Genomic DNA, 20,972 nt, shown 5'->3' on the forward strand with positions numbered 1-20,972 from the left:
TTTCCCCGATTAAAAATGCTATAAAACCGCAAAAAAACGCATACAATAAGCATCCTATCATTTAGAATGAATTCCGCATGTTTTGTGCACATGATGCGTTTTTTTCCGCGAAAAAAACGCATCGCGGTAAAAACCGCAGCATGTTCATTAATTTTGCAAGTTTTTTTGCGGATTTCCCACTACAAAATGCATTGGGAAGTGTCCGGAAAAAAACGCTGCAAAACGGCGGCAAAAACGCATGCGGATTTCTTGCAGAAAATGCCCGGTTTTTCTCAGGAATTTTCTGCGAGAAATCCTGAACGTGTGCACATAGCCTAACATTGGAGAAACCCCACACCCCTCCTGCAGAGGTCAGCAGTGCTAAGGCTGGAATCGCACATACCGTCAATAGAAAAAGGAGTCAGTCGTTCATTCTCACCTTCTCTTACACCTGAGAACCATTTTTCTGCAAAAGGCCATTTGGATATTTATACCATCCATTCGGGTAGCTTACAAAATGATGAACTTGAAAATTAACCTACTGTATTGGTCAAAGTTAATTAACGTCTCCATAATGTGATTGGTTGAACTGCTGCTCTTTGGTTTGACTGTGATGATAGATGGTATGGATGATGTTGCACCTCGTAACTGTTTTTCCAGATTTGCATCTGTCTGGAGCATCGGCAACTATTTTTCTGAAGAACTCAGCAGTTAGTTGTGCCAAACACCAATGTATATTACACTGCAGGGTCGCCTCAGTGGGAAATTTATCACTACTCGCATAATCTTTATAAAACTCAAGCAATGGGAGATGTGCAGTATAGATCATATACAAGACACATAGACTGCTATATATACATCACATTGGAGATTACTGTATACACCTCACATAGGAGATATAGATAGCTGTATGCATCACATAGGAGACACCAAGACTGCTGTATACAGCACATGAGACATCGAGACCTCTGTACATACATCCCATAGGAGACACTGAGACTGCTGTACATAAAAAAAAAAAAAGCGCTGAGACCGCAGTATACATCACATTGGAGACACTAGGGCTGGAGCATATACATCATGCAGGATACTTTGGCTGGAGTACGTGCATCACATAGGATACACTGGGGCTCAAGTATATACATCACAGGAGACATGGGGGGATGCAGTATATACATTACAGGAGGCATGGGACTGGGGCATATACGTCACGAGCCATGGGGCTGCGGTATATAGATCATAGGAGACAAGGTGCTGCAGTATATACAACACAGTAGACATGGGGCTGGGGCATGACCATCACAGGAGGAGACATGGGGCTTTAGATTATACATCACAGGAGGCAACACGAAGGCTGCTGCCGTGGTCTTCCGTGGGACAGGAGCGCATCACGCTAACTCCACCCACATAGTATGTTTTGACACTGTCCAAGACATAATCTTTAACCCCTTAGTGACGGAGCCAAATTTTTGAAATCTGACCAGTGTCACTTTATGTGGTAATAACTCTACAACGCTTCATGACACATTATACTTTATGATAATGGTAAATTTAGGTCAATATGTTTTGTGTTAATTTATAAACAGTATCAAAAAGTTTAGAAAAATGTTAAAAAATTTGCACTTTTCTAAATTTGAATGATTATCTCTTTAATACAGATGGTCATACCACAGCAATCCATTAATAAATAACATTTCCCACATGTCGGCTTTTCATCAGCATCATTTGTTTGTAAAATGTTGTTATATTTTGTTAGCATTTTATGAGGTTTAAAAATGTAGCATCAATTTTTCATATTTTCAAGGAAATTTACAAAATTTATTTTTTAAGGACTTAAGGTACCGTCACACTGAACGATATCGCTAGCGATCCCTGACGTTGCAGCGTCCTGGCTAGCGATATCGTTCAGTTTGACAGGCAGCAGCGATCAGAATCCTGCTGTGAGATCGTTGGTCGCTGAGGAAAGTCCAGAACTTTATTTGGTCGCTGGACTCCCTGCAGACATCGCTGGATCGGCGTGTGTGACTCCGATTCAGCGATGTCTTCACTGGTAACCAGGGTAAACATTGGGTTACTAAGTGCAGGGCCGCGCTTAGTAACCTGATGTTTATCCTGGTTACCAGCGTAAAAGTAAGCCCAGCGGCTGGAAAGCAGAGCGCTGTGACGTCACCACTGTGCTTTCCAGCCGGAAGTATGAAGTTTTTTTTTTTTTTTACTTTTACGCTGGTAACCAGGGTAAACATCGGGTTACTAAGCGCGGCCCTGCGCTTAGTAACCCGATGTTTACCCTGGTTACCAGTGAAGACATCGCTGGATCGGTGTCACACACGCCGATCCAGCGATGTCTGCAGGGAGTCCAGCGACCAAATAAAGTTCTGGACTTTCCTCAGCGACCAACGATCTCCCAGCAGGGGCCTGATCGTTGGTCGCTGTCACACATAACAATTTCCTTAACGATATCGTTGCTACGTCACAAAAAGCAACGATATCGTTATGTGTTAAGGTACCTTTAGAGCAAGAGGAATTCAAGGGATGGCTGCCGTCAAAACGCTGCGATTCCTGGGAATCTTCCCGGGGTCCGGAGAAAAGGCCGTTAATGTCCCTTGGGCACTGAGGGTCCCACCATTGTCTTACACTTTTGGTTTGGCTTCACACTTTTCACAAAAACTGTATGTGTGATTCCAGCCTCTGCAAAATAAACTTATGACTGAACCCCAAGTGTGAATAATGGGGTTTTAGTTTTCATTTTAATCTATTTCTTTTTTCTTCTCACAGGAAGCCTTACAATCAAGCAAAGAATAGATACAGTGATGTTCTGTGCTTGGACCAGTCCAGGGTTAAACTGGGGCTTATTGGCACAGATGAGGTAATCTATTATTGAATGTGTCCCTCCCATTGTATGGAGAAATATGCAGTATCGCATGTAACCTCCTCACAGTATCTTGTAGAGAGACACTTGCAATGAAGGGCAGGATCATCCTCATAGACAGGGCAGGAGCCACGTATTGTGAAGCCCTAGGTAAACTGTACCCCACGTACCTCAAAAATGTTATTAAAGGGATTGTCCTGTCTAACGCTAAAAGTTACTGATTGCAGACTCATGAATCCTCACATCGCACGTGCTGTCAGGATTTTCTAGTGCATGGAGAGGAGGTGTAACCACAAGTATGCAAATGGCACGTAAGGCATGTATGCAGACTAGATTGTGTCTGACCTCAAGCAATGCAGGTGTATTGAGCAAGGCCGCATACAGTGTAGTCGGAATGTGGCAGCGAGTAGGCACATCGCACACTTGTGGTCACATGACCGACTGCCTGCTCCCGGCACTGGAGAATCCACACAGTGCACACGATGTGATGATTTACAGTGGGTACGGAAAGTATTCAGACCCCTTTAAATTTTTCACTGTTTCGTTGCAGCCATTTGGTAAATTCAAAAAAGTTCATTTTTGTTCTCATTAACCCCTTTCTGACCTCGGATGGGATAGTACGTCCGAGGTTAGATCCCCTGCTTTGATACGGGCTCCGGCGGTGAGCCCGCATCAAAGCCGGGACATGTCAGCTGTTTTGAACAGCTGACATGTGCCCGTAATAGGCACGAGCAGAATCGCGATCTGCCCGCGCCTATTAACTAGTTAAATGCCGCTGTCAAACACAGACAGCGGCATTTAACTACCGCTTCCGGCCGGGCGGTTGGAAATGACGTCATCGCCGACCCCCGTCACATGATCGGAGGTCGGCGATGCTTCTCCATTGTAACCATAGAGGTCCTTGAGACCTCTATGGTTACTGATAGCCGGTGGCTGTGAGCGCCACCCTGTGGTCGGCGCTCACAGCACACCTGCATTTCTGCTACATAGCAGCGAACAGCAGATCGCTGCTATGTAGCAGAGGCGATCGAGTTGTGCCTGCTTCTAGCCTCCCATGGAGGCTATTGAAGCATGGCAAAAGTAAAAAAAAAGTAAAAAAAAAATGTGAAAATAAAAAAATATAAAAGTTTAAATCACCCCCCTTTCGCCCCAATCAAAATAAATCAATAAAAAAATAACAAATCTACACATATTTGGTATTGCTGCGCTCAGAATCGCCCAATCTATTAATTAAAAAAAAGCATTAACCTGATCGCTAAACAGCGTAGTGAGAAAAAAATTCGAACCGCCAGAATTACGTTTTTTTGGTTGCTGCGACATTGCATTAAAATGCAATAACGGGCGATCAAAAGAACGTATCTGCACCAAAATGCTATCATTAAAAACGTCATCTCAGCACGCAAAAAATAAGCCCTCAACCGACCCCAGATCATGAAAAATGGAGACGCTACGAGTATCGGAAAATGGCGCAATTTTTTTTTTATTTTTTTTTTTAAGCAAAGTTTGGAATTTTTTTTTCACCACTTAGGTAAAAAATGACCTAGTCATGTTAGGTGTCTATGAACTCGTACTGACCTGGAGAATCATAATGGCAGGTCAGTTTTAGCATTTAGTGAACCTAGCAAAAAAGCCAAACAAAAAACAAGTGTGGGATTGCACTTTTTTTGCAATTTCACCGCACTTGGAATTTTTTTCCCGTTTTCTAGTACACGACATGGTAAAACCAATGATGTCGTTCAAAAGTACAACTCGTCCCGCAAAAAATAAGCCCTCACATGGCCAAATTGACAGAAAACTAAAAAAGTTATGGCTCTGGGAAGGAGTGGAGTGAAAAACGAACACGGAAAAACGAAAAATCCCAAGGTCATGAAGCGGTTAATGTACTCTGCACCCCATCTTGACTGAAAAAAAAAACAGAAATGTAGTATAAAAGTATATGTGTGTAAATGTATATCTGTTTATATATAGTTTATATTTGTGTGTATGAATGTGGCCTACTAAAGCTTAGAACCAGTGGCAGAAGCATAGCCCTGATGTGGCGCCGCAGACACTACCGCTGCACTCATTTCCAGTCTGGTGGGTTCATCCACCCATGACAAAATAGTGATTATTTAGCTCCCCCTTGTGGTGAACTTGCTTAACACAGCACATTTCTGAAATGTATCCTGAACGTGGTTGTGCACTCCTATGTCACATTCGCCGCCTTATTGCGTGCTCATCAGTTAGTGGGTGCAGAAAGCAATATATGATAAAGCACTGACTCGCTACCCTATCCACAAGGCAGTGTCTATACCAAGTAATATGCATACCTATAATAGATTACGTGGGCACTGCAGAGCGTCCCACGTGGCACCACTTTAGAAGCCATTTTATACTGTTAGAGGAAGAGAAGTGTCTATTCTAGATGACGCCCATACAGAAGAGGAAGGCGGCAGACATTACACAAGGGTTACACTGCATCTCCGACTGATTACTAAACGTCTTCGTAAGGGCTACAGGGGCCTATGAGCAGGGATGGGACAAGGTGAGGGATGACACCGACCTAGGGTGCCAACTCGCACCAGATGAAGGGAGGGGAAGCTTTATCATATATTGCTTTCTGCACCCACTTATTGGTTGAAGAGCAGTAAGGCGGTGAATATGACAGAAGTGCACAAACATGTCCGAACTGAAAATCAGTGACAAGCGGGGAGGGGATACATTTCAGAAATGTGCTGTGCTAAGCAAGTTCACCACAAGGGGGAGCTAGATAATCACTATTGTGTCATAGATGGACGAACCCACCAGACTGGAAATGTGTGCCACTCCTCTATTGCTAGCGGTAGTGTTATGTATTGCTGTCTGTGGCACCACATCAGGGCTATGGTTCTAAGCTTTAGTAGGCCACATTCAGTATTTGGTGAGTTTTTTACCTCAGTATCTGTAAGCCATAACCAGGAGTGGGTGATAAATACAGAAGTGGTGCATATGTTTCTATTCTACTTTTCCTCTGATTGTTTCACTCCTGGTTTTGGCTTACAAATACTGAGGTAAAATTTTGAACGTATGAATGTGGCCTAAATGTAGTAAACTATGGCGAGCTAATATTGTATCTTCAGGGGTACCGAGAGCCTTACAGTTAGTGTCTCGGCCTCTGGTTTTGTGAAAGTGAATAAAATTACAGTGTGCATTGTACCTGAAAAGTAATCACTGTGCACAGCACAAAATCACCATCTATAGAAACATGGCGAAGAGGTCGCAAAGCTGACGTATAGTAACGAGCACACTGATGTACCACAGTGTGCTCAGTTCATCAACACCTTAAAATGAACTTTACTTATAAGCCCTTAGTCTTTATGGGTATATTTTATCTACAGCAGGTTTGTTCCAGAAAGTTTTTGGACTGGAGACGCGTTCATACATGTCAATGGGATTGTTTCTGTAATATGCATATGGTTTGTTTGTTTTTTTAAAAGACAACCTGTCATTTGGTCAAAAGTGGTCAGTTTTTGCTATTCTCGTTCTTCTGGAATCATATAGCAGATTTAAAAAAAAAAAAAAAAAAAAATCCTAAGGAATCCTGTGAGCTATGCACCTCTTTGCTAAAGACCGTAAGGGTATGTGCACACATTGGGTATTTGCTTGCAGAAATTTCTGCAAGGTTTCTGCATCTCTTGGTGTCAAAATAGTGTGGTTTTTGCATGCCTTTTTTTATGTATTTTTATACAGCAATGAATACTTTTGGAGCTACATAGTTATTTAAAGAAAGGAAAAAAAACAAATATGCGCTGTAATTTCCTTATTCAACCCCTTCTTTTTCATGCTTATCTGGTCCCATGCTAAAAATGCCAGCCCTTAGCTGCCCCAGAAATGGCACTTCATATTTGAAGCGCCATTTCTGGCATTTAGCCCAGGCTTTTCCCCATGCCCTGATGCAGTCGCATTGGAGTATTGAGATTAGGTGTTGGTGTCACCAGCTGTCGCTGACACAAAGTCCTAGGTTTAGTAAAGAAGAGGCATCATCCAAGACAGTATGCTGCTATTGTCCTCGTTTATCGGATGAGACTCGCCAATGCAAGTCAATGGGTGTGAGGGAAAAAAAAATTGCATTTCACGCAGACCGTGCGATTGCCATCCGAATTTTACACACCTTGAAAACCCAACAATTCATCTGCCACATACTTTAAAAACACAGCAAAACCTGACAAAATATAAGAGATGTACACATAAAACAGATATATAGATGTGTGACCTATATAATTAGTACAGTGCATGTGCAGCTTACTGTACATGTATTTAATAAATTCTTAATAAAAAGGTGTGGTCTCCTGTGTAATTTATATATTGAAAGCGCGAGAGATTGATTAAATAGATATACAGATAGCTCTAAATATGTGAGTGAGTTATGTAATCAGTGCTTTGCGTGTGTAGCTTATTGTACATGTATTTTATTCCACAATAAATTATATTCCAAAAATACGGCTTGGGATCCCCTGCCATTTTATTAACCAGCAGAGTGAAAGCGGACAGCTGTCAGAAGATGTTTATAGCCTGGGAAGAGGTTAATACCCCTGGAACTTCCCAGGCTATTAATATCAGCTCACAGTTGTATACTTAGCATTTTATGGTTATTCAAATGGGGGACTCCCTCCAAAAAATGACATAAGGTCCCCTTATATTTAATAACCAGCAAAGGCTAGGCAGACAGTTGCAGGCTGATATTAATAGCCTGGGAAGAGGCCATGGATATTAACCCTGTCCCAGACTAGAAACATCAGCACCCACGCGACTCAGAAAAGGCTTATCCATAAAATTTGAAAAATTTGGCACTTAACCTCTCTTTTCCCACTTGTCCTGGTGTGGTAGCAAGTGGGGGTGATAGGTGGGGCGTTGATATCACCTTTGTATTGTCAGGTGACATCAAGCCCAGAGGTTAGTAATGGAGAGGCCTCTATAAGACACATCCATAAGACACATCCATTACTTAACCCCCATAGTGATATTATAACAAAAAACACACCCAGAATAAAGTCCCTTTATTGAAGTAATGGCAGACTCCATTATTGAATCTAAATTAAACCATACTCGCATCAACGCCCATTCTACTGAAGCAAACATCTCCTGTAAATAACAATATTCCTCACCTGTCCAACTGAAGAGATAATCCATAATGTCCCATGACGATCCTGATAACTTTGAGAACAGTCACAGAGGTGACTGCTCTCAAGGATAGCCGGCTACACACTGACACAGGAGGTAATCATTCTTGCAGTATGTGCGCTAAGAAAGTTCACTGGAATTCATCAGCTGATGAGCCCCGGAGATCACCTCTGCTGCATGAGAACTTTCTCACACAGGGCTACCGTAAGTGAGGTCACCGGGGCTCATCAGCTGATGAACTCCGGTGAACTTGATCAGCGCACACACTGCAGGAGTGATTACACTTTCCTGCCAGTGTGTCGACGGCTGTGGGGGAGAGCAGTCACATCAGCTGATGACTACGCCCATCAGCCGCCACTTACTTCCGTTGTAATCAGTAACAGCAGGCGCCAGCTGATGGGATTAGTAGTCTATCAACTGACACTGAGCTGTGGTAAGCTTTTAATTGCGGGTCACAGTCACCTCTGCGGGATCACTCTGACGGCATGACCCCACAGCGCTCTCACGGTAACGATCTACCATTGGTAACATTACCGCTGATCAGAACCGCCGCATCGGGGTTTCTCGCAGTGTCATCTATGTCAGCATGGGAGAACCCCTCCATTCAAGAGGAGAACTACTTAGATGAAAGTAAAAGAATAATTTAGATTTTGTACATATGTAATGTATTAAGATCAAATATCTACTATATAATTGTCTAAGGGTCACTTCCGTCTTTCTGTCTGTCCTTCTGTCACGGTTATTCATTCGCTGATTGGTCTCGCCAGCTGCCTGTCATGGCTGCCGGGACCAATCAGCGACGGGCACAGTCCGGAAGAAAATGGCCGCTCCTTACTCCCTGCAGTCAGTGCCTGTCGCCCGCATAGTCCCCTCCGGTCACCGCTAACACAGGGTTAATGCCGGCGGTAACGGACCGCGTTATGCCGCGGGTAACGCACTCCGTTACCGCCGCTATTAACCCTGTGTGTCCCCAACTTTTTACTATTGACGCTGCCTATGCGGCATCAATAGTAAAAAATGTAATGTTAAAAATAATAATAATGAAAAAAAACCTGCTATACTCGCCCTCCGTAGTCCACTGAGCTGCTCCCGCCGGCCGCCATCTTCCGCTGCACTTTCCGGTGGCAAAGATGGTATGGCAGAAGGACCTGCCATGACGTCACGGTCATGTGACCGCGATGTCATCACAGGCCCTGCGCGACAAGGACCTGCCATGACGTCACGGTCATGTGACCGCGACGTCATCACAGGCCCTGCGCGCCTGCGCTAGAAAGACCTGCCATGACGTCACGGTCATGTGACCGCGACGTCATCACATGTCCTGCGCCCATACCAACGCTGGGACTGGAAGCTGCCGTGGACTACAAGGGGCCTTCGAAAAGGTGAGTATATGTTTATTTTTTATTTTTTCACCGGTGACAAACCTGGCTGGGCAATATACTACGTAGCTGGGCAATATACTATGTGACTGGCCAATATACTACGTGGCTCTGTGCTGTATACTGCGTCACTGGGCAATATACTAAGTGGCTGCGCAATATACTAAGTCACTGGGCAATATACTATGTGGCTCTGTGCAATATACTATGTGGCTCTGTGCTGTATACTACGTCACTCGGCAATATACTACGTCACTCGGCAATATACTACGTCGCTGGGCAATATACTACGTCGCTGGGAAATATACTACGTCGCTGGGCAATATACTACGTCGCTGGGCAATATACTACGTCGCTGGGCAATATACTACGTCGCTGGGCAATATACTACGTCGCTGGGCAATATACTACGTCGCTGGGCAATATACTACGTCGCTGGGCAATATACTACGTCGCTGGGCAATATACTACGTCGCTGGGCAATATACTACGTCGCTGGGCAATATACTACGTCGCTGGGCAATATACTACGTCGCTGGGCAATATACTACGTCGCTGGGCAATATACTACGTCGCTGGGCAATATACTACGTCGCTGGGCAATATACTACGTCGCTGGGCAATATACTACGTCGCTGGGCAATATACTACGTCGCTGGCCAATATACTACGTCGCTGGCCAATATACTACGTCGCTGGCCAATATACTACGTCGCTGGCCAATATACTACGTCGCTGGCCAATATACTACGTCGCTGGCCAATATACTACGTCGCTGGCCAATATACTACGTCGCTGGCCAATATACTACGTCGCTGGCCAATATACTACGTCGCTGGCCAATATACTACGTCGCTGGCCAATATACTACGTCGCTGGCCAATACACTACGTCGCTGTGCGATATACTACGTGGACATGCATATTCTAGAATACCCGATGCGTTAGAATCGGGCCACCATCTATTGTATGTGTGTGTGTATATCTATATATATAATTGCCTAAGGGTTTTTCCGTCTGTCTGTCTGTCTGTCTGTCTGTCTGTCTGTCTGTCCTGGAAATCCCGGCTCTCTGATTGGTTGCCTCGACCAATCAGCGACGGGCACAGTGTGCCGCGAATTCTGGAATCATCATTGTCCATATACTACGGGGACATGCATATTCTAGAATACCCGAGGCGGCCTCGACCAATCAGAGACCGGCACAGCATCGACGTAGAAATCCCGCGTCTCTGATTGGTCGAGGCCACCTCGGGTATTCTAGAATATGCATGTCCCCGTAGTATATGGACAATGATGATTCCAGAATCTATATATCTATCTATATAATTGTCTAAGGGTTTTTCTGTCTGTCTGTCTTTCTGTCTGTCTGTCTTTCTGTCTGTCCTGGAAATCCCACCTCTCTGATTGGTCGAGGCCGCCAGGCACAGCATCGACGTAGAAATCCTGGCGGCCTCGACCAATCAGCGACGAGCACAGTGACAATGATGTCATAAAGGACGTAGATATCCCGCGTCTCTGATTGGTCGAGGCCTAGAATATGCATGTCCCCGTAGTATATGGACAATGATGATTCCAGAATTCGCGGCAGACTGTGCCCGTCGCTGATTGGTCGAGGCAACCTTTATGACATCATCGTCGCCATGGCAACCATTATGACATCTATGTCGATACTGTGCCCGTTGCTGATTGGGATGTCTACGTCCTTTATGACATCATCGTCGCTGTGCCCGTCGCTGATTGGTCGAGGCCGCCAGGCCTCGACCAATCAGAGAGGCGGGATTTCCAAGACAGACAGACAGACAGACGGAAAAACCCTTAGAGCAATTATATATATAGATATATATATATTCTAGAATATGCATGTCCCCGTAGTATATGGACAATGATGATTCCAGAATTCGCGGCAGACTGTGCCCGTCGCTGATTGGTCGAGGCAACCATTATGACATCTACGTCGATACTGTGCCCGTCGCTGAATCAGAAACGTGAGATGTCTACGTCCTTTATGACATCATCGTCGCTGTGCCCGTTGCTGACCAATCAGAGACGCGGGATTTCTACGTCGATGCTGTGCCGGTCTCTGATTGGTTGAGGCCTGGCGGCCTCGACCAATCAGAGACGTGGGATTTCCAGGACAGACAGACAGACAGACAGACGGAAAAACCCTTAGACAATTATATATATAGATAATCTATATCATCTATATATATATATCTGTCTTATAGAGCAATGTAAGAGTCTGTATATTCGTAGAAACTTCTCCATCTACTTCTGGAACTTCATGTTGCGTTTTAGTAAATTCCTAAATTCACTGCTGGTTGAAAGATTATACAAGGAGTAAACCATTATTTGATCTTTTATAGACAACTGACTACATCAATGCAAGTTTTATGGATGGATACAAAAGGAAATATGCCTACATTGCTACTCAAGGTATTTTTTTTTTTTTATGTTTAAAGGAGTTGTTCAGAATAACCTTTTTTCTCTTCACAGGGTTTTTTTTGTTTGTTTTTTAGCTTGTCTTTCTTTTAAATTCCCTCTTGCACCTTTGTTAATTCCCTCTTTCTATTTACTATGCTAGAGTAGACTTGTGCTATAAATCTGTGACCGCTGCAGTCAGTCGTATCGGTAGTGACTCCTTTACATGTGGCACCTGAGGCTAGTGATTGGCTACTGTTGACAAGTGGACGCATGCCATGTGACCTCTGCAGCAAAGTAAATTCTTTTAGAAGCATTTTTTTTTTTTTTTTAGATCTTGGACAACCTCTTCAATATAAAAAAAAAAAGATGGTCAAATGCAGCAAGAGTTGCACCAAACAACCAACACATTGGCCTGAGCATTGTGTGCTCTGCCAATGGTCATGGTGATGCAGCTGGCCAACTAGGTTTGTAGCAGGGAATGATCAACTGTATCTATAATATAACGCTGGGAGCGTCACTCTGTCCGAAGCCTCTATAGACTGCGCAAGCGCCGGCGCAGTCTGGGCCTCACAGAGCGACGCTCCCGGGAGATCGCGGTGTGCGTTCACACTGAACGCACACCGCGATCTCCACCGCAGAAGCAGGGACCGCCAGGAGGGTGAGTATCGGCCTATATTCACCTGTCCCCGTTCCATCGCTGAGCGGCGCCATCTTCCCGGTCTTCGGCCTGTGACCTTCAGTTCAGAGGGCGCGATGACGCCCTTAATGCGCGCCGGCGCCGCCCTCTGACTGAACAGTCACAGCCAGGAGACCGGGAAGATGGCGGCGCTCAGCGATGGAACGCCGGACAGGTGAGTATAGTAAGTGCTGGGGAGGCCTGAGCTGGCGGCAATACCGGCACCTGACCCCCACAGCGCGCCGGTGTCCCCGCCTGCTCAGGCCCCCCAGCACTCGGCGCCGAGCGGGTCAGAGGCAGTATGGGGACGCAGGATGGAGCAGCACATAAGGATGGGGACGCAGGATGGGAGCAGCACATAAGGATGGGGACGCAGGATGGAGCAGCACATAACAGGATGGGGACGCAGGATGGAGCAGCACATAAGGATGGGGACGCAGGATGGGAGCAGCACATAAGGATGGGGACGCAGGATGCAGCAGCACATAAGGATGGGGACGCAGGATGGAGCAGCACATAAGGATGGGGATGCAGCATGAACATAAGGATGGGGACGCAGGATGCAGCATGAACATAAGGATGGGGACGCAGGATGGAGCAGCACATAAGGATGGGGACGCAGGATGCAGCAGCACATAAGGATGGGGACGCAGGATGGAGCAGCACATAAGGATGGGGACGCACGATGGAGCAGCACATAACAGGATGGGGACGCAGGATGCAGCATGAACATAAGGATGGGGACGCAGGATGCAGCATGAACATAAGGATGGGGACGCAGGATGGGAGCAGCACATAAGGATGGGGACGCAGGATGCAGCAGCACATAAGGATGGGGACGCAGGATGCAGCATGAACATAAGGATGGGGATGCAGGATGGGAGCAGCACATAAGGATGGGGACGCAGGATGGAGCAGCACATAACAGGATGGGGACGCAGGATGCAGCATGAACATAAGGATGGGGACGCAGGATGCAGCATGGGAGCAGCACATAAGGATGGGGACGCAGGATGCAGCAGCACATAAGGATGGGGATGCAGCATGAACATAAGGATGGGGATGCAGCATGAACATAAGGATGGGGACGCAGGATGCAGCATGAACATAAGGATGGGGACGCAGGATGCAGCATGAACATAAGGATGGGGACGCAGGATGGGAGCAGCACATAAGGATGGGGACGCAGCATGGGAGCAGCACATAAGGATGGGGACGCAGGATGCAGCAGCACATAAGGATGGGGACGCAGGATGCAGCATGAACATAAGGATGGGGACGCAGGATGGAGCAGCACATAACAGGATGGGGACGCAGGATGCAGCATGAACATAAGGATGGGGACGCAGGATGCAGCATGAACATAAGGATGGGGACGCAGGATGGGAGCAGCACGTAAGGATGGGGACGCAGGATGGGAGCAGCACGTAAGGATGGGGACGCAGGATGCAGCAGCACATAAGGATGGGGACGCAGGATGCAGCATGAACATAAGGATGGGGACGCAGGATGCAGCATGAACATAAGGATGGGGACTCAGGATGCAGCAGCACATAAGGATGGGGACGCAGGATGCAGCTTGAACATAAGGATGGGGACGCAGGATGGGAGCAGCACATAAGGATGGGGACGCAGGATGGAGCAGCACATACCAGGATGGAGACAATATACCAATATAAATGCTCGCCACCCGGGCGTAGAACTGGTTCAATAGCTAGTGTAGATATATTCACCTTGGAAAATGTAGGAAAAGCCTTTATCCTCTGTAATGATGCATGTATCCTGGAGGAAGTGGGAAGGCAACGTCTTAGTAGAAAAGAGGGAGAATGGCTTGTAGTACCAGAAAACTATCCCTGCAGAATCCAGTAGAACAAATCTCTGTATGAAGTAGGTACAATAGGGTCCCATAGACTTCTATGGGTGCAGCATTACTGCTCTATTTAACCTGGAGGCTGTACGGAGCCAAAAATACTTTAATGTGCGTGAGTCCTAGGTTTAATGGTTTTAGAAGGTGATGTTGTAATAGGCCGCGGTTCTATTTAGCCCATAAAAAAAAAAAAAACATTTTTATTTATATAATATTAAAACCGAGCATTAATCAAAATCACTTTGATAGAAAAACATTAAAGCAGAGGCTGCTGTCCTTGGGCAGAGACCTTTAAACACTTCTACACGTTGGTAGCAGTTCACAGAAATTCCTGGTGTTGGTTAGAGTACCGTAGTCTAATCTAATAATTGTAATCCTTCCATAACTTCATGTAACTTGTAAATGCATGGTAGGTACATAGAAAATAAACTAGATTTGCATTAAACAACCACTGCGGTGTATGTTTTGTCTCCATCTCCCCTGGTTTTGCTTGATTTTTAAATTGGTTCTAAAACCTGCAGAATTGTAAATGCAGCTCTTGACTGAAGCTCCATATTCATACCGTATATGTAATTTTGCTTATAAGTTACTTTTTATGTAGAATTTAAAATCAACATATTAACCCAACTTCATTGTCATTTGTTACAATACCTTTTGGAGATTTTTACAGTTGACTTCCATCGGTTGCTCCCTTGTGAGGGGACACTCACTATATGAGACTATTTTGATTCCTGTGTGTGGAACAGCTATGAACCAGGTTAATGGATCACCATTAGTCTTTGTTCCCCCCTCTAACCAGGTCCTTTGCCAAAAACCTTTGACGATTTCTGGCGTATGGTGTGGGAACAAAGAGTTTTAATCATCGTTATGACAACCAGGTAAATATACTTGTACAGGATATTTCAGTATGTCTGTAGGGTGGCTTGTACTTTTACTAGTAGATGGTGAGTTTCACCATGGAGAACTTTTTCAACTGTTTTTAAAGTGATTGTCCATTTTCAGGAAAACGTTTGGAAACAGGAAAGCAATAGTATCAAATAACACAATAAGCATTACTTATTGCTTCTCCGCTGCCCCCGCAGCAGTGACTCCCTGTCTAGAACATGAGACCATTGCAGCCAGTCACTGGTCTCCGCAGTGATTCCATGGAAGACCGCATGAGACTACTGCTGAGCCCACTGGTTATAACAGGGCTGCAACAGTGGAGACATGGCAGGGGCTTCAAGGGGTATGTAATGCTTATTGCGTTAGTTTGAAGCATTACCTGGCAACCCATTTGTTTTCTTTGCCACATGGGTTTTTTTTTTGCCTTCCTCTGGATCAACATGTTAGGGCATGTTAGGTTAGGCTATGGGTTGAACTAGATGGAATGTCTTCCTTCAACCTTAGTAACTGTCTATTGATCATTTTGCTAATCTGGTCTAGCACATTGTTTTTCTTTTCACTTGGATGTTAGCTCTTTTTCTATGTCTTTCTCCTCTTGTAGAGTAATAGAAAGAGGACGAATAAAATGTGGACAATACTGGCCTCTGGAAGCTGGACGAAGTGAGGATTCTGGGCACTTTGTTATCAGGAACATTCATATAGACCTCTTCCAAGACTTCAAGTTAACCCATCTGGATCTCTACAATAAACAGGTGCATACTGAACTTAACAGTTTAGCCTGGCCTTGGCACCCTGATCAAGAGCATGTTGTACACCATTCTCATAGTTTGTAGCACCATTGTAAACCAGTGGAATTAGAATTGTAATTAAAAATTGGTTTCCATTAAGTGAAATCTTACAAATTTGTTATACTTTTCTTCTCTCAGCCACATTCCAATATCTACTGTCTTTTTGTTTTTTTCCAGACCAATGAAAGTCGAAGTGTTGCCCATTACCAATACATGAGTTGGCCTGATTTCGGTGTGCCTAAATCTGCTTCTGCCATGTTGGACTTTAGAGCTCAAGTGAAGCAACATCAAGCCATGGCTGTGCAAGCATTGGGGTCAGAGTGGCCTGGACATCCTGCTGGCCCACCCATAGTGATCCACTGCAGTGCAGGCATTGGAAGAACAGGTGAGTGTTACTGCAGTTGGTGCACCATAATTGTGGCGGTGCCTCACCAAATACTGTATGAAAGTGGGCTGGGCATAAACTGCTCTGAAGTGTGGCGTTATTGGTTTTTTACAGCGTTAATTTAGTATACAGCATTATTTAGTATGTACGGTGCTTTTTTAGGCTATGTGCACACGTTTAGTATTGGTAATATTTCACATCAGTATCTATATTTCTATTATACGTATCCTCTCTTCCACTCCTGGTTTTGGCTTACAAATACTGACGTAAAATCCTGAAAAAATGTTTATGTGCAAACGTGGATTTAGAGCTTTAATCTAGTATACTTGTATTGTCAGAATTCTTTTAGAATTCTCCTTTTAGAAGTGCAATTAATGCATAGGATTACATCCAGGAAGGAATAGGAAGTGACTTTAACAGCCTTTCATATCGTTTATAAAGCATATAGGGGTCCAGTGTGTTTTTTGGCTAGGACAATATATACCGATAGTTTATCCTGGCAGCTGGAGGTTTTTCCTAAGGGATGACATGTATAGGTCTCTGTATTTTATGTTTGTATATAGAAATAATTGATATAGAAATGTGTTTTAAGTTTATTTTTATCAATTAACAAAAAGTGAATGAAAAAGAGAAATATCTGAATCAAATCATGGTTTGGTGTGGCCACGCATTGCTTTTAAAACTGCATCGATTCTTCTAGGTATACTTGCACACAGTTCTCCAAGATGTTTAGAACAACCTCTGTGGAGTTCCTTCACAAACTAACAGATGTTCTGTGGATTTAAACTTTCAGAATCCTTCTGTCTCCATGTAATCGCACACAGCCTCGATGATACTGAAATATATACACATGACACAAAAGAGAAAGTACATGCATCAAAATAATAGGATCACCACACCAATAGTTTTAGTACAAAAGGATAAAGTTTTTATTGAAACCACTACACAAGGACTGTTATTTTAGAAACAATTAAAAAAAAACCACAGACAAAATAGAGGGTTACAGTCGATACAAAATATGAGTTAAATACTCAAAAGAAACACTGCACAGTCAATATCAACTTTATACTTATATGTATCTTAACGTATAAAGTTGATATTGACTGTGCAGTGTCTCTTTTGAGTATTTAACTCATATTTTCTATGGACCTTAACCCTCTATAAAAAAGAAACATATACTCACCTTCCGAGGGCCCCTTGTAGTATGTTGCCCGTCCACGTAGTATGTAGCGCAGACACGTAGTATGTAGCGCAGACACGTAGTATGTAGCGCAGCAAATAAAAAAGAAACATATACTTACCTTCCAAGGGCCCCTTGTAGTCCTGTCACCTGTGTGCGGTGCACGCAGCAGCTTCTGGTCCCAGGGTTGGTATGAGCGCAGGACCTGTGATGACGTCGCGGTCACATGACCGTGACGTCATGGCAGGTCCTTCTCGCATTGCATCCTTAGCACCGGAACCTGCCGCTTGCACTGCCAAGGACAGCGCGACGTCGGAGGGTGAGAATAAGAGGGTGAGGTTTTTTTTTTTATTATTATTTGTAACATTAGATCTTTTTACTATTGATGCTGCATACGCAGCATCAATAGTAAAAAGTTGGTCACACAGGGTTAATAGCTGCATAACCGGAGTGCGTTTCACCGCGCTCCGGTAACGCTGGCATTAACCCTGTGTGAGGGCTGGATGACTGGAGGGGAGTATGGAGCGGGCACTGACTGCGGAGAGGAATGAGCGGTCATATTGCCGCAGGACTGTGGCCGTCGCTGATTGGGCGTTTTGCCACTACCAATCAGCGACTTGGATTCCATGACACAGAGGCCGCGACCGATGAATATCCATGACAGACAGAAAGACGGAAGTGACCCTTAGACAATTATATAGCAGATGCTCTATATTCTACCGCTAGGTGAAGTTGAGATTTTGCGCTGAAGGTATGCAGGTTTATGTCTCTATATAAAAATGACATTATAGGTTATCTGCCTGTTGTCCCCTATGTACACATGTACAGTATATAGATTTGGTAGAATAAAGTAACTGAAGGTTTGTTTTGTGCTAATTCTGGTGATTTCTTCTATCAACAGGTACCTTTTGTACATTGGATATTTGTTTATCCAGGCTGGAGAACATTGGGACAGTGGACGTTCTACAGACAGTGAAGAGAATGAGAACTCAACGTGCTTTCAGTATTCAAACATGGGATCAATATTACTTTTGTTACATGGCAATTATTGAATACGCACAAAGAAAAGGTCTCATTGCCCCTGTGGAATGGTCCGACACTGAATTTGAGACCGATAGCGAGTGATTATTCTCCCTCCTTGGTACTAAAACAAGTTTTCTGGGCGTTTCCTTGGCCATAGCTGGTCCATTCTAAACTGGGTGGTGCTGGAAGGCTCTGCCCATTGCTGCCATGCAGTGAAGCGCAGGTCCCTTCAGTAAACCTTAGGTTTGAGCTATTAATGCACTGGAAAGTGTCATAATTTATTGTAGCATGAATGCAATGGAGTAACTTGCACATCATTTTCTAGACTTGAACTAAACTGTACTTTTTTATTTTTATTTTTTTCCTTTGCTGTTCTTCGCAGAAAGAATTATGTACAGCGTGTCACGGATCCCTTTGTAAAGTGTGTAGTATCTTGTAGATATGTTTTGTCCTTTTTTATGATTTCTATTTTTTTTGTCAATTGTATTGTCCTCCTAAAAAATCTCTTTGAATTCTGTAACATTCAACCAATGTCACCAAGTAGAGGTCCACATACCTGGTCACTTTGGCTCTGTTGTATATAGCTAACCTTATCCAAATACAAGTTTCCCAATTGATTGAAGGTTGTGTCAAGACGAATCACCAGTTACTGGTCAGAAGTGTTATGCAAACTCTTACTCATTTCCCTTAATTCTTTCACAAGTGGAAGATTTAAGACAAAAGCCTTAAGCTATGTTTGGTTCGTTTGCATTTTTTTAGGATGCTGAGGAATGATGGTTATGAAAGGCTGTTTCTTTTTCTGTTCTTTTGCCGGACACTACATATAGTGTAGGGTTTTGCGTACAATATTACACTGCCTGCATTGATGTGCCTTTTTAATGTATTATGTGTAGCACAAAGTCATAATTTATCCAAATTAAAAAGACAAATGCCTGCATTTATATTCTCAGGGGCCTCTTTCTAATTCCCATGTGTATTAGGGGAAAGGAATTGTTCTTTATTTTTTTTTTGTTCTTCTCACTGTCCCTTCCATGTACTTGAGAACATAATTCTATAACAGTTATATTATTTTTAATATCAATAATATCTTTCTCCAATTAATTTAATAATTTTATACTTTAACAGTATTACTTTATTTCTCCAGTTTGGTACGACCGACTACATGGCAGTGGCTGCATAAAAAGATGAACCCAGCTACTGTATTTATAAAAGTGCATAATCATTGTAAATGTTTATATATGCTTTGGGATTGCAAAAAAAAAAAATAGAATGCATTTATTTCCTTGCCGTATTTAAAATTGCAGGACATGTTGGTACTAGACTGGCAAATACATGAAAGCTACTCGGATGAACTTGTATGTCAGATTAAATATTTCTTTAGCCTTCAATGTTTTCTGTTTTTTCTTTTTCTCACGTCATTATTGTGATTAAAATTCTATACTTAGTAAATTACAAGGGAAACTACCAGTAAAAACCACCCTCCCCTGAACCGATTCCTTAAACCAAAGATGCAGATCTTTAAAGGGGACCTGTCATGTCCAATAACATTATTAATCTGCATCTTAATAGCATTATGGAGGTGTCCGGGTACTGTACTGAAAGTACGGTACCTGGGAGAAAATTAGGCCAGATGCCCACTATCTGGAACTAAGAGCGCTTTGGACGCAGTGCATGTTCGCAAGAGAAGTTGACATGCTGCGGTCTTCAAAGACGTGCAGCATGTCAGTGTCCGCTGGTGATCCGCTGACAACTATTCTCGCATAGTAGACATGCCGCATAAATACGCAGCGTCAAACCAGCTGTAGTTCCATGGTCGTGGGCACATACCCTTAGTTCTTCCGGAAGCTGCTAGCTTTCAGTCATGCAGTTGTGCCTGGAGTACTTAGTCAGGACGCCCTTTGGACTGACTGACAGATGGCTCTATACTGATATACTGTATGAAGCTGCATTGGCATGCTTGCATGACTGAAAGCCGGTGGCTCCCAGGACAAATAGTCCATTTTCTCCCGGGTATTGCACTTTCAGTACAGTCACTGGGATTTTCCATAATCCTGTTTAACCTTCAGATTAACCCCATATCTTGAAGTTAATATCATTATTGACTTGACAGGTTCCCTTTAAAAACTTAATCCGTAGACACCTTTTTTATATCTCTTTAATGTTGCTGCATTGAAATTGATGGATTAATCCATTTGCAAATGAGGTGTTAAGTGCTGAGTGTGACAGCACTTTGAATCTCTGCCTACTGAGGTTGTTTCCCTGCCTAGCACCTCTTTTTAGCTTGATTTATTGCTCACTGTCTGATTTCCTTGTCGGTCAGAAAATGCTGACACATCTTTAGGTTAAAACACCTTTCTTAAAGGTATTTGCCAACTTCTGG

At 43.8% G+C, this 20,972-nt stretch overlaps 1 protein-coding gene across 1 annotated transcript in view; it reads left to right on the forward strand.

Moving 5' to 3' along the window:
- Positions 1–19,980, forward strand: part of LOC138653074 (tyrosine-protein phosphatase non-receptor type 9-like) — a 75,120-nt gene extending 55,140 nt beyond the window's left edge. Inside the window, exons 8-13 of the mRNA XM_069743190.1 lie at positions 2,755–2,845; positions 11,731–11,800; positions 15,131–15,209; positions 15,818–15,968; positions 16,182–16,389; positions 18,471–19,980. Coding sequence (XP_069599291.1) covers positions 2,755–2,845; positions 11,731–11,800; positions 15,131–15,209; positions 15,818–15,968; positions 16,182–16,389; positions 18,471–18,694 — 823 coding nt within the window. The 3' untranslated portion in view covers positions 18,695–19,980. The remainder of the gene's footprint in view (positions 1–2,754; positions 2,846–11,730; positions 11,801–15,130; positions 15,210–15,817; positions 15,969–16,181; positions 16,390–18,470) is intronic.
- The last annotated feature ends 992 nt before the right edge of the window (positions 19,981–20,972 follow it).

This window comes from Ranitomeya imitator, chromosome 1 (genome assembly GCF_032444005.1).
Source record: "Ranitomeya imitator isolate aRanImi1 chromosome 1, aRanImi1.pri, whole genome shotgun sequence".
Taxonomy (NCBI): domain Eukaryota; kingdom Metazoa; phylum Chordata; class Amphibia; order Anura; family Dendrobatidae; genus Ranitomeya; species Ranitomeya imitator.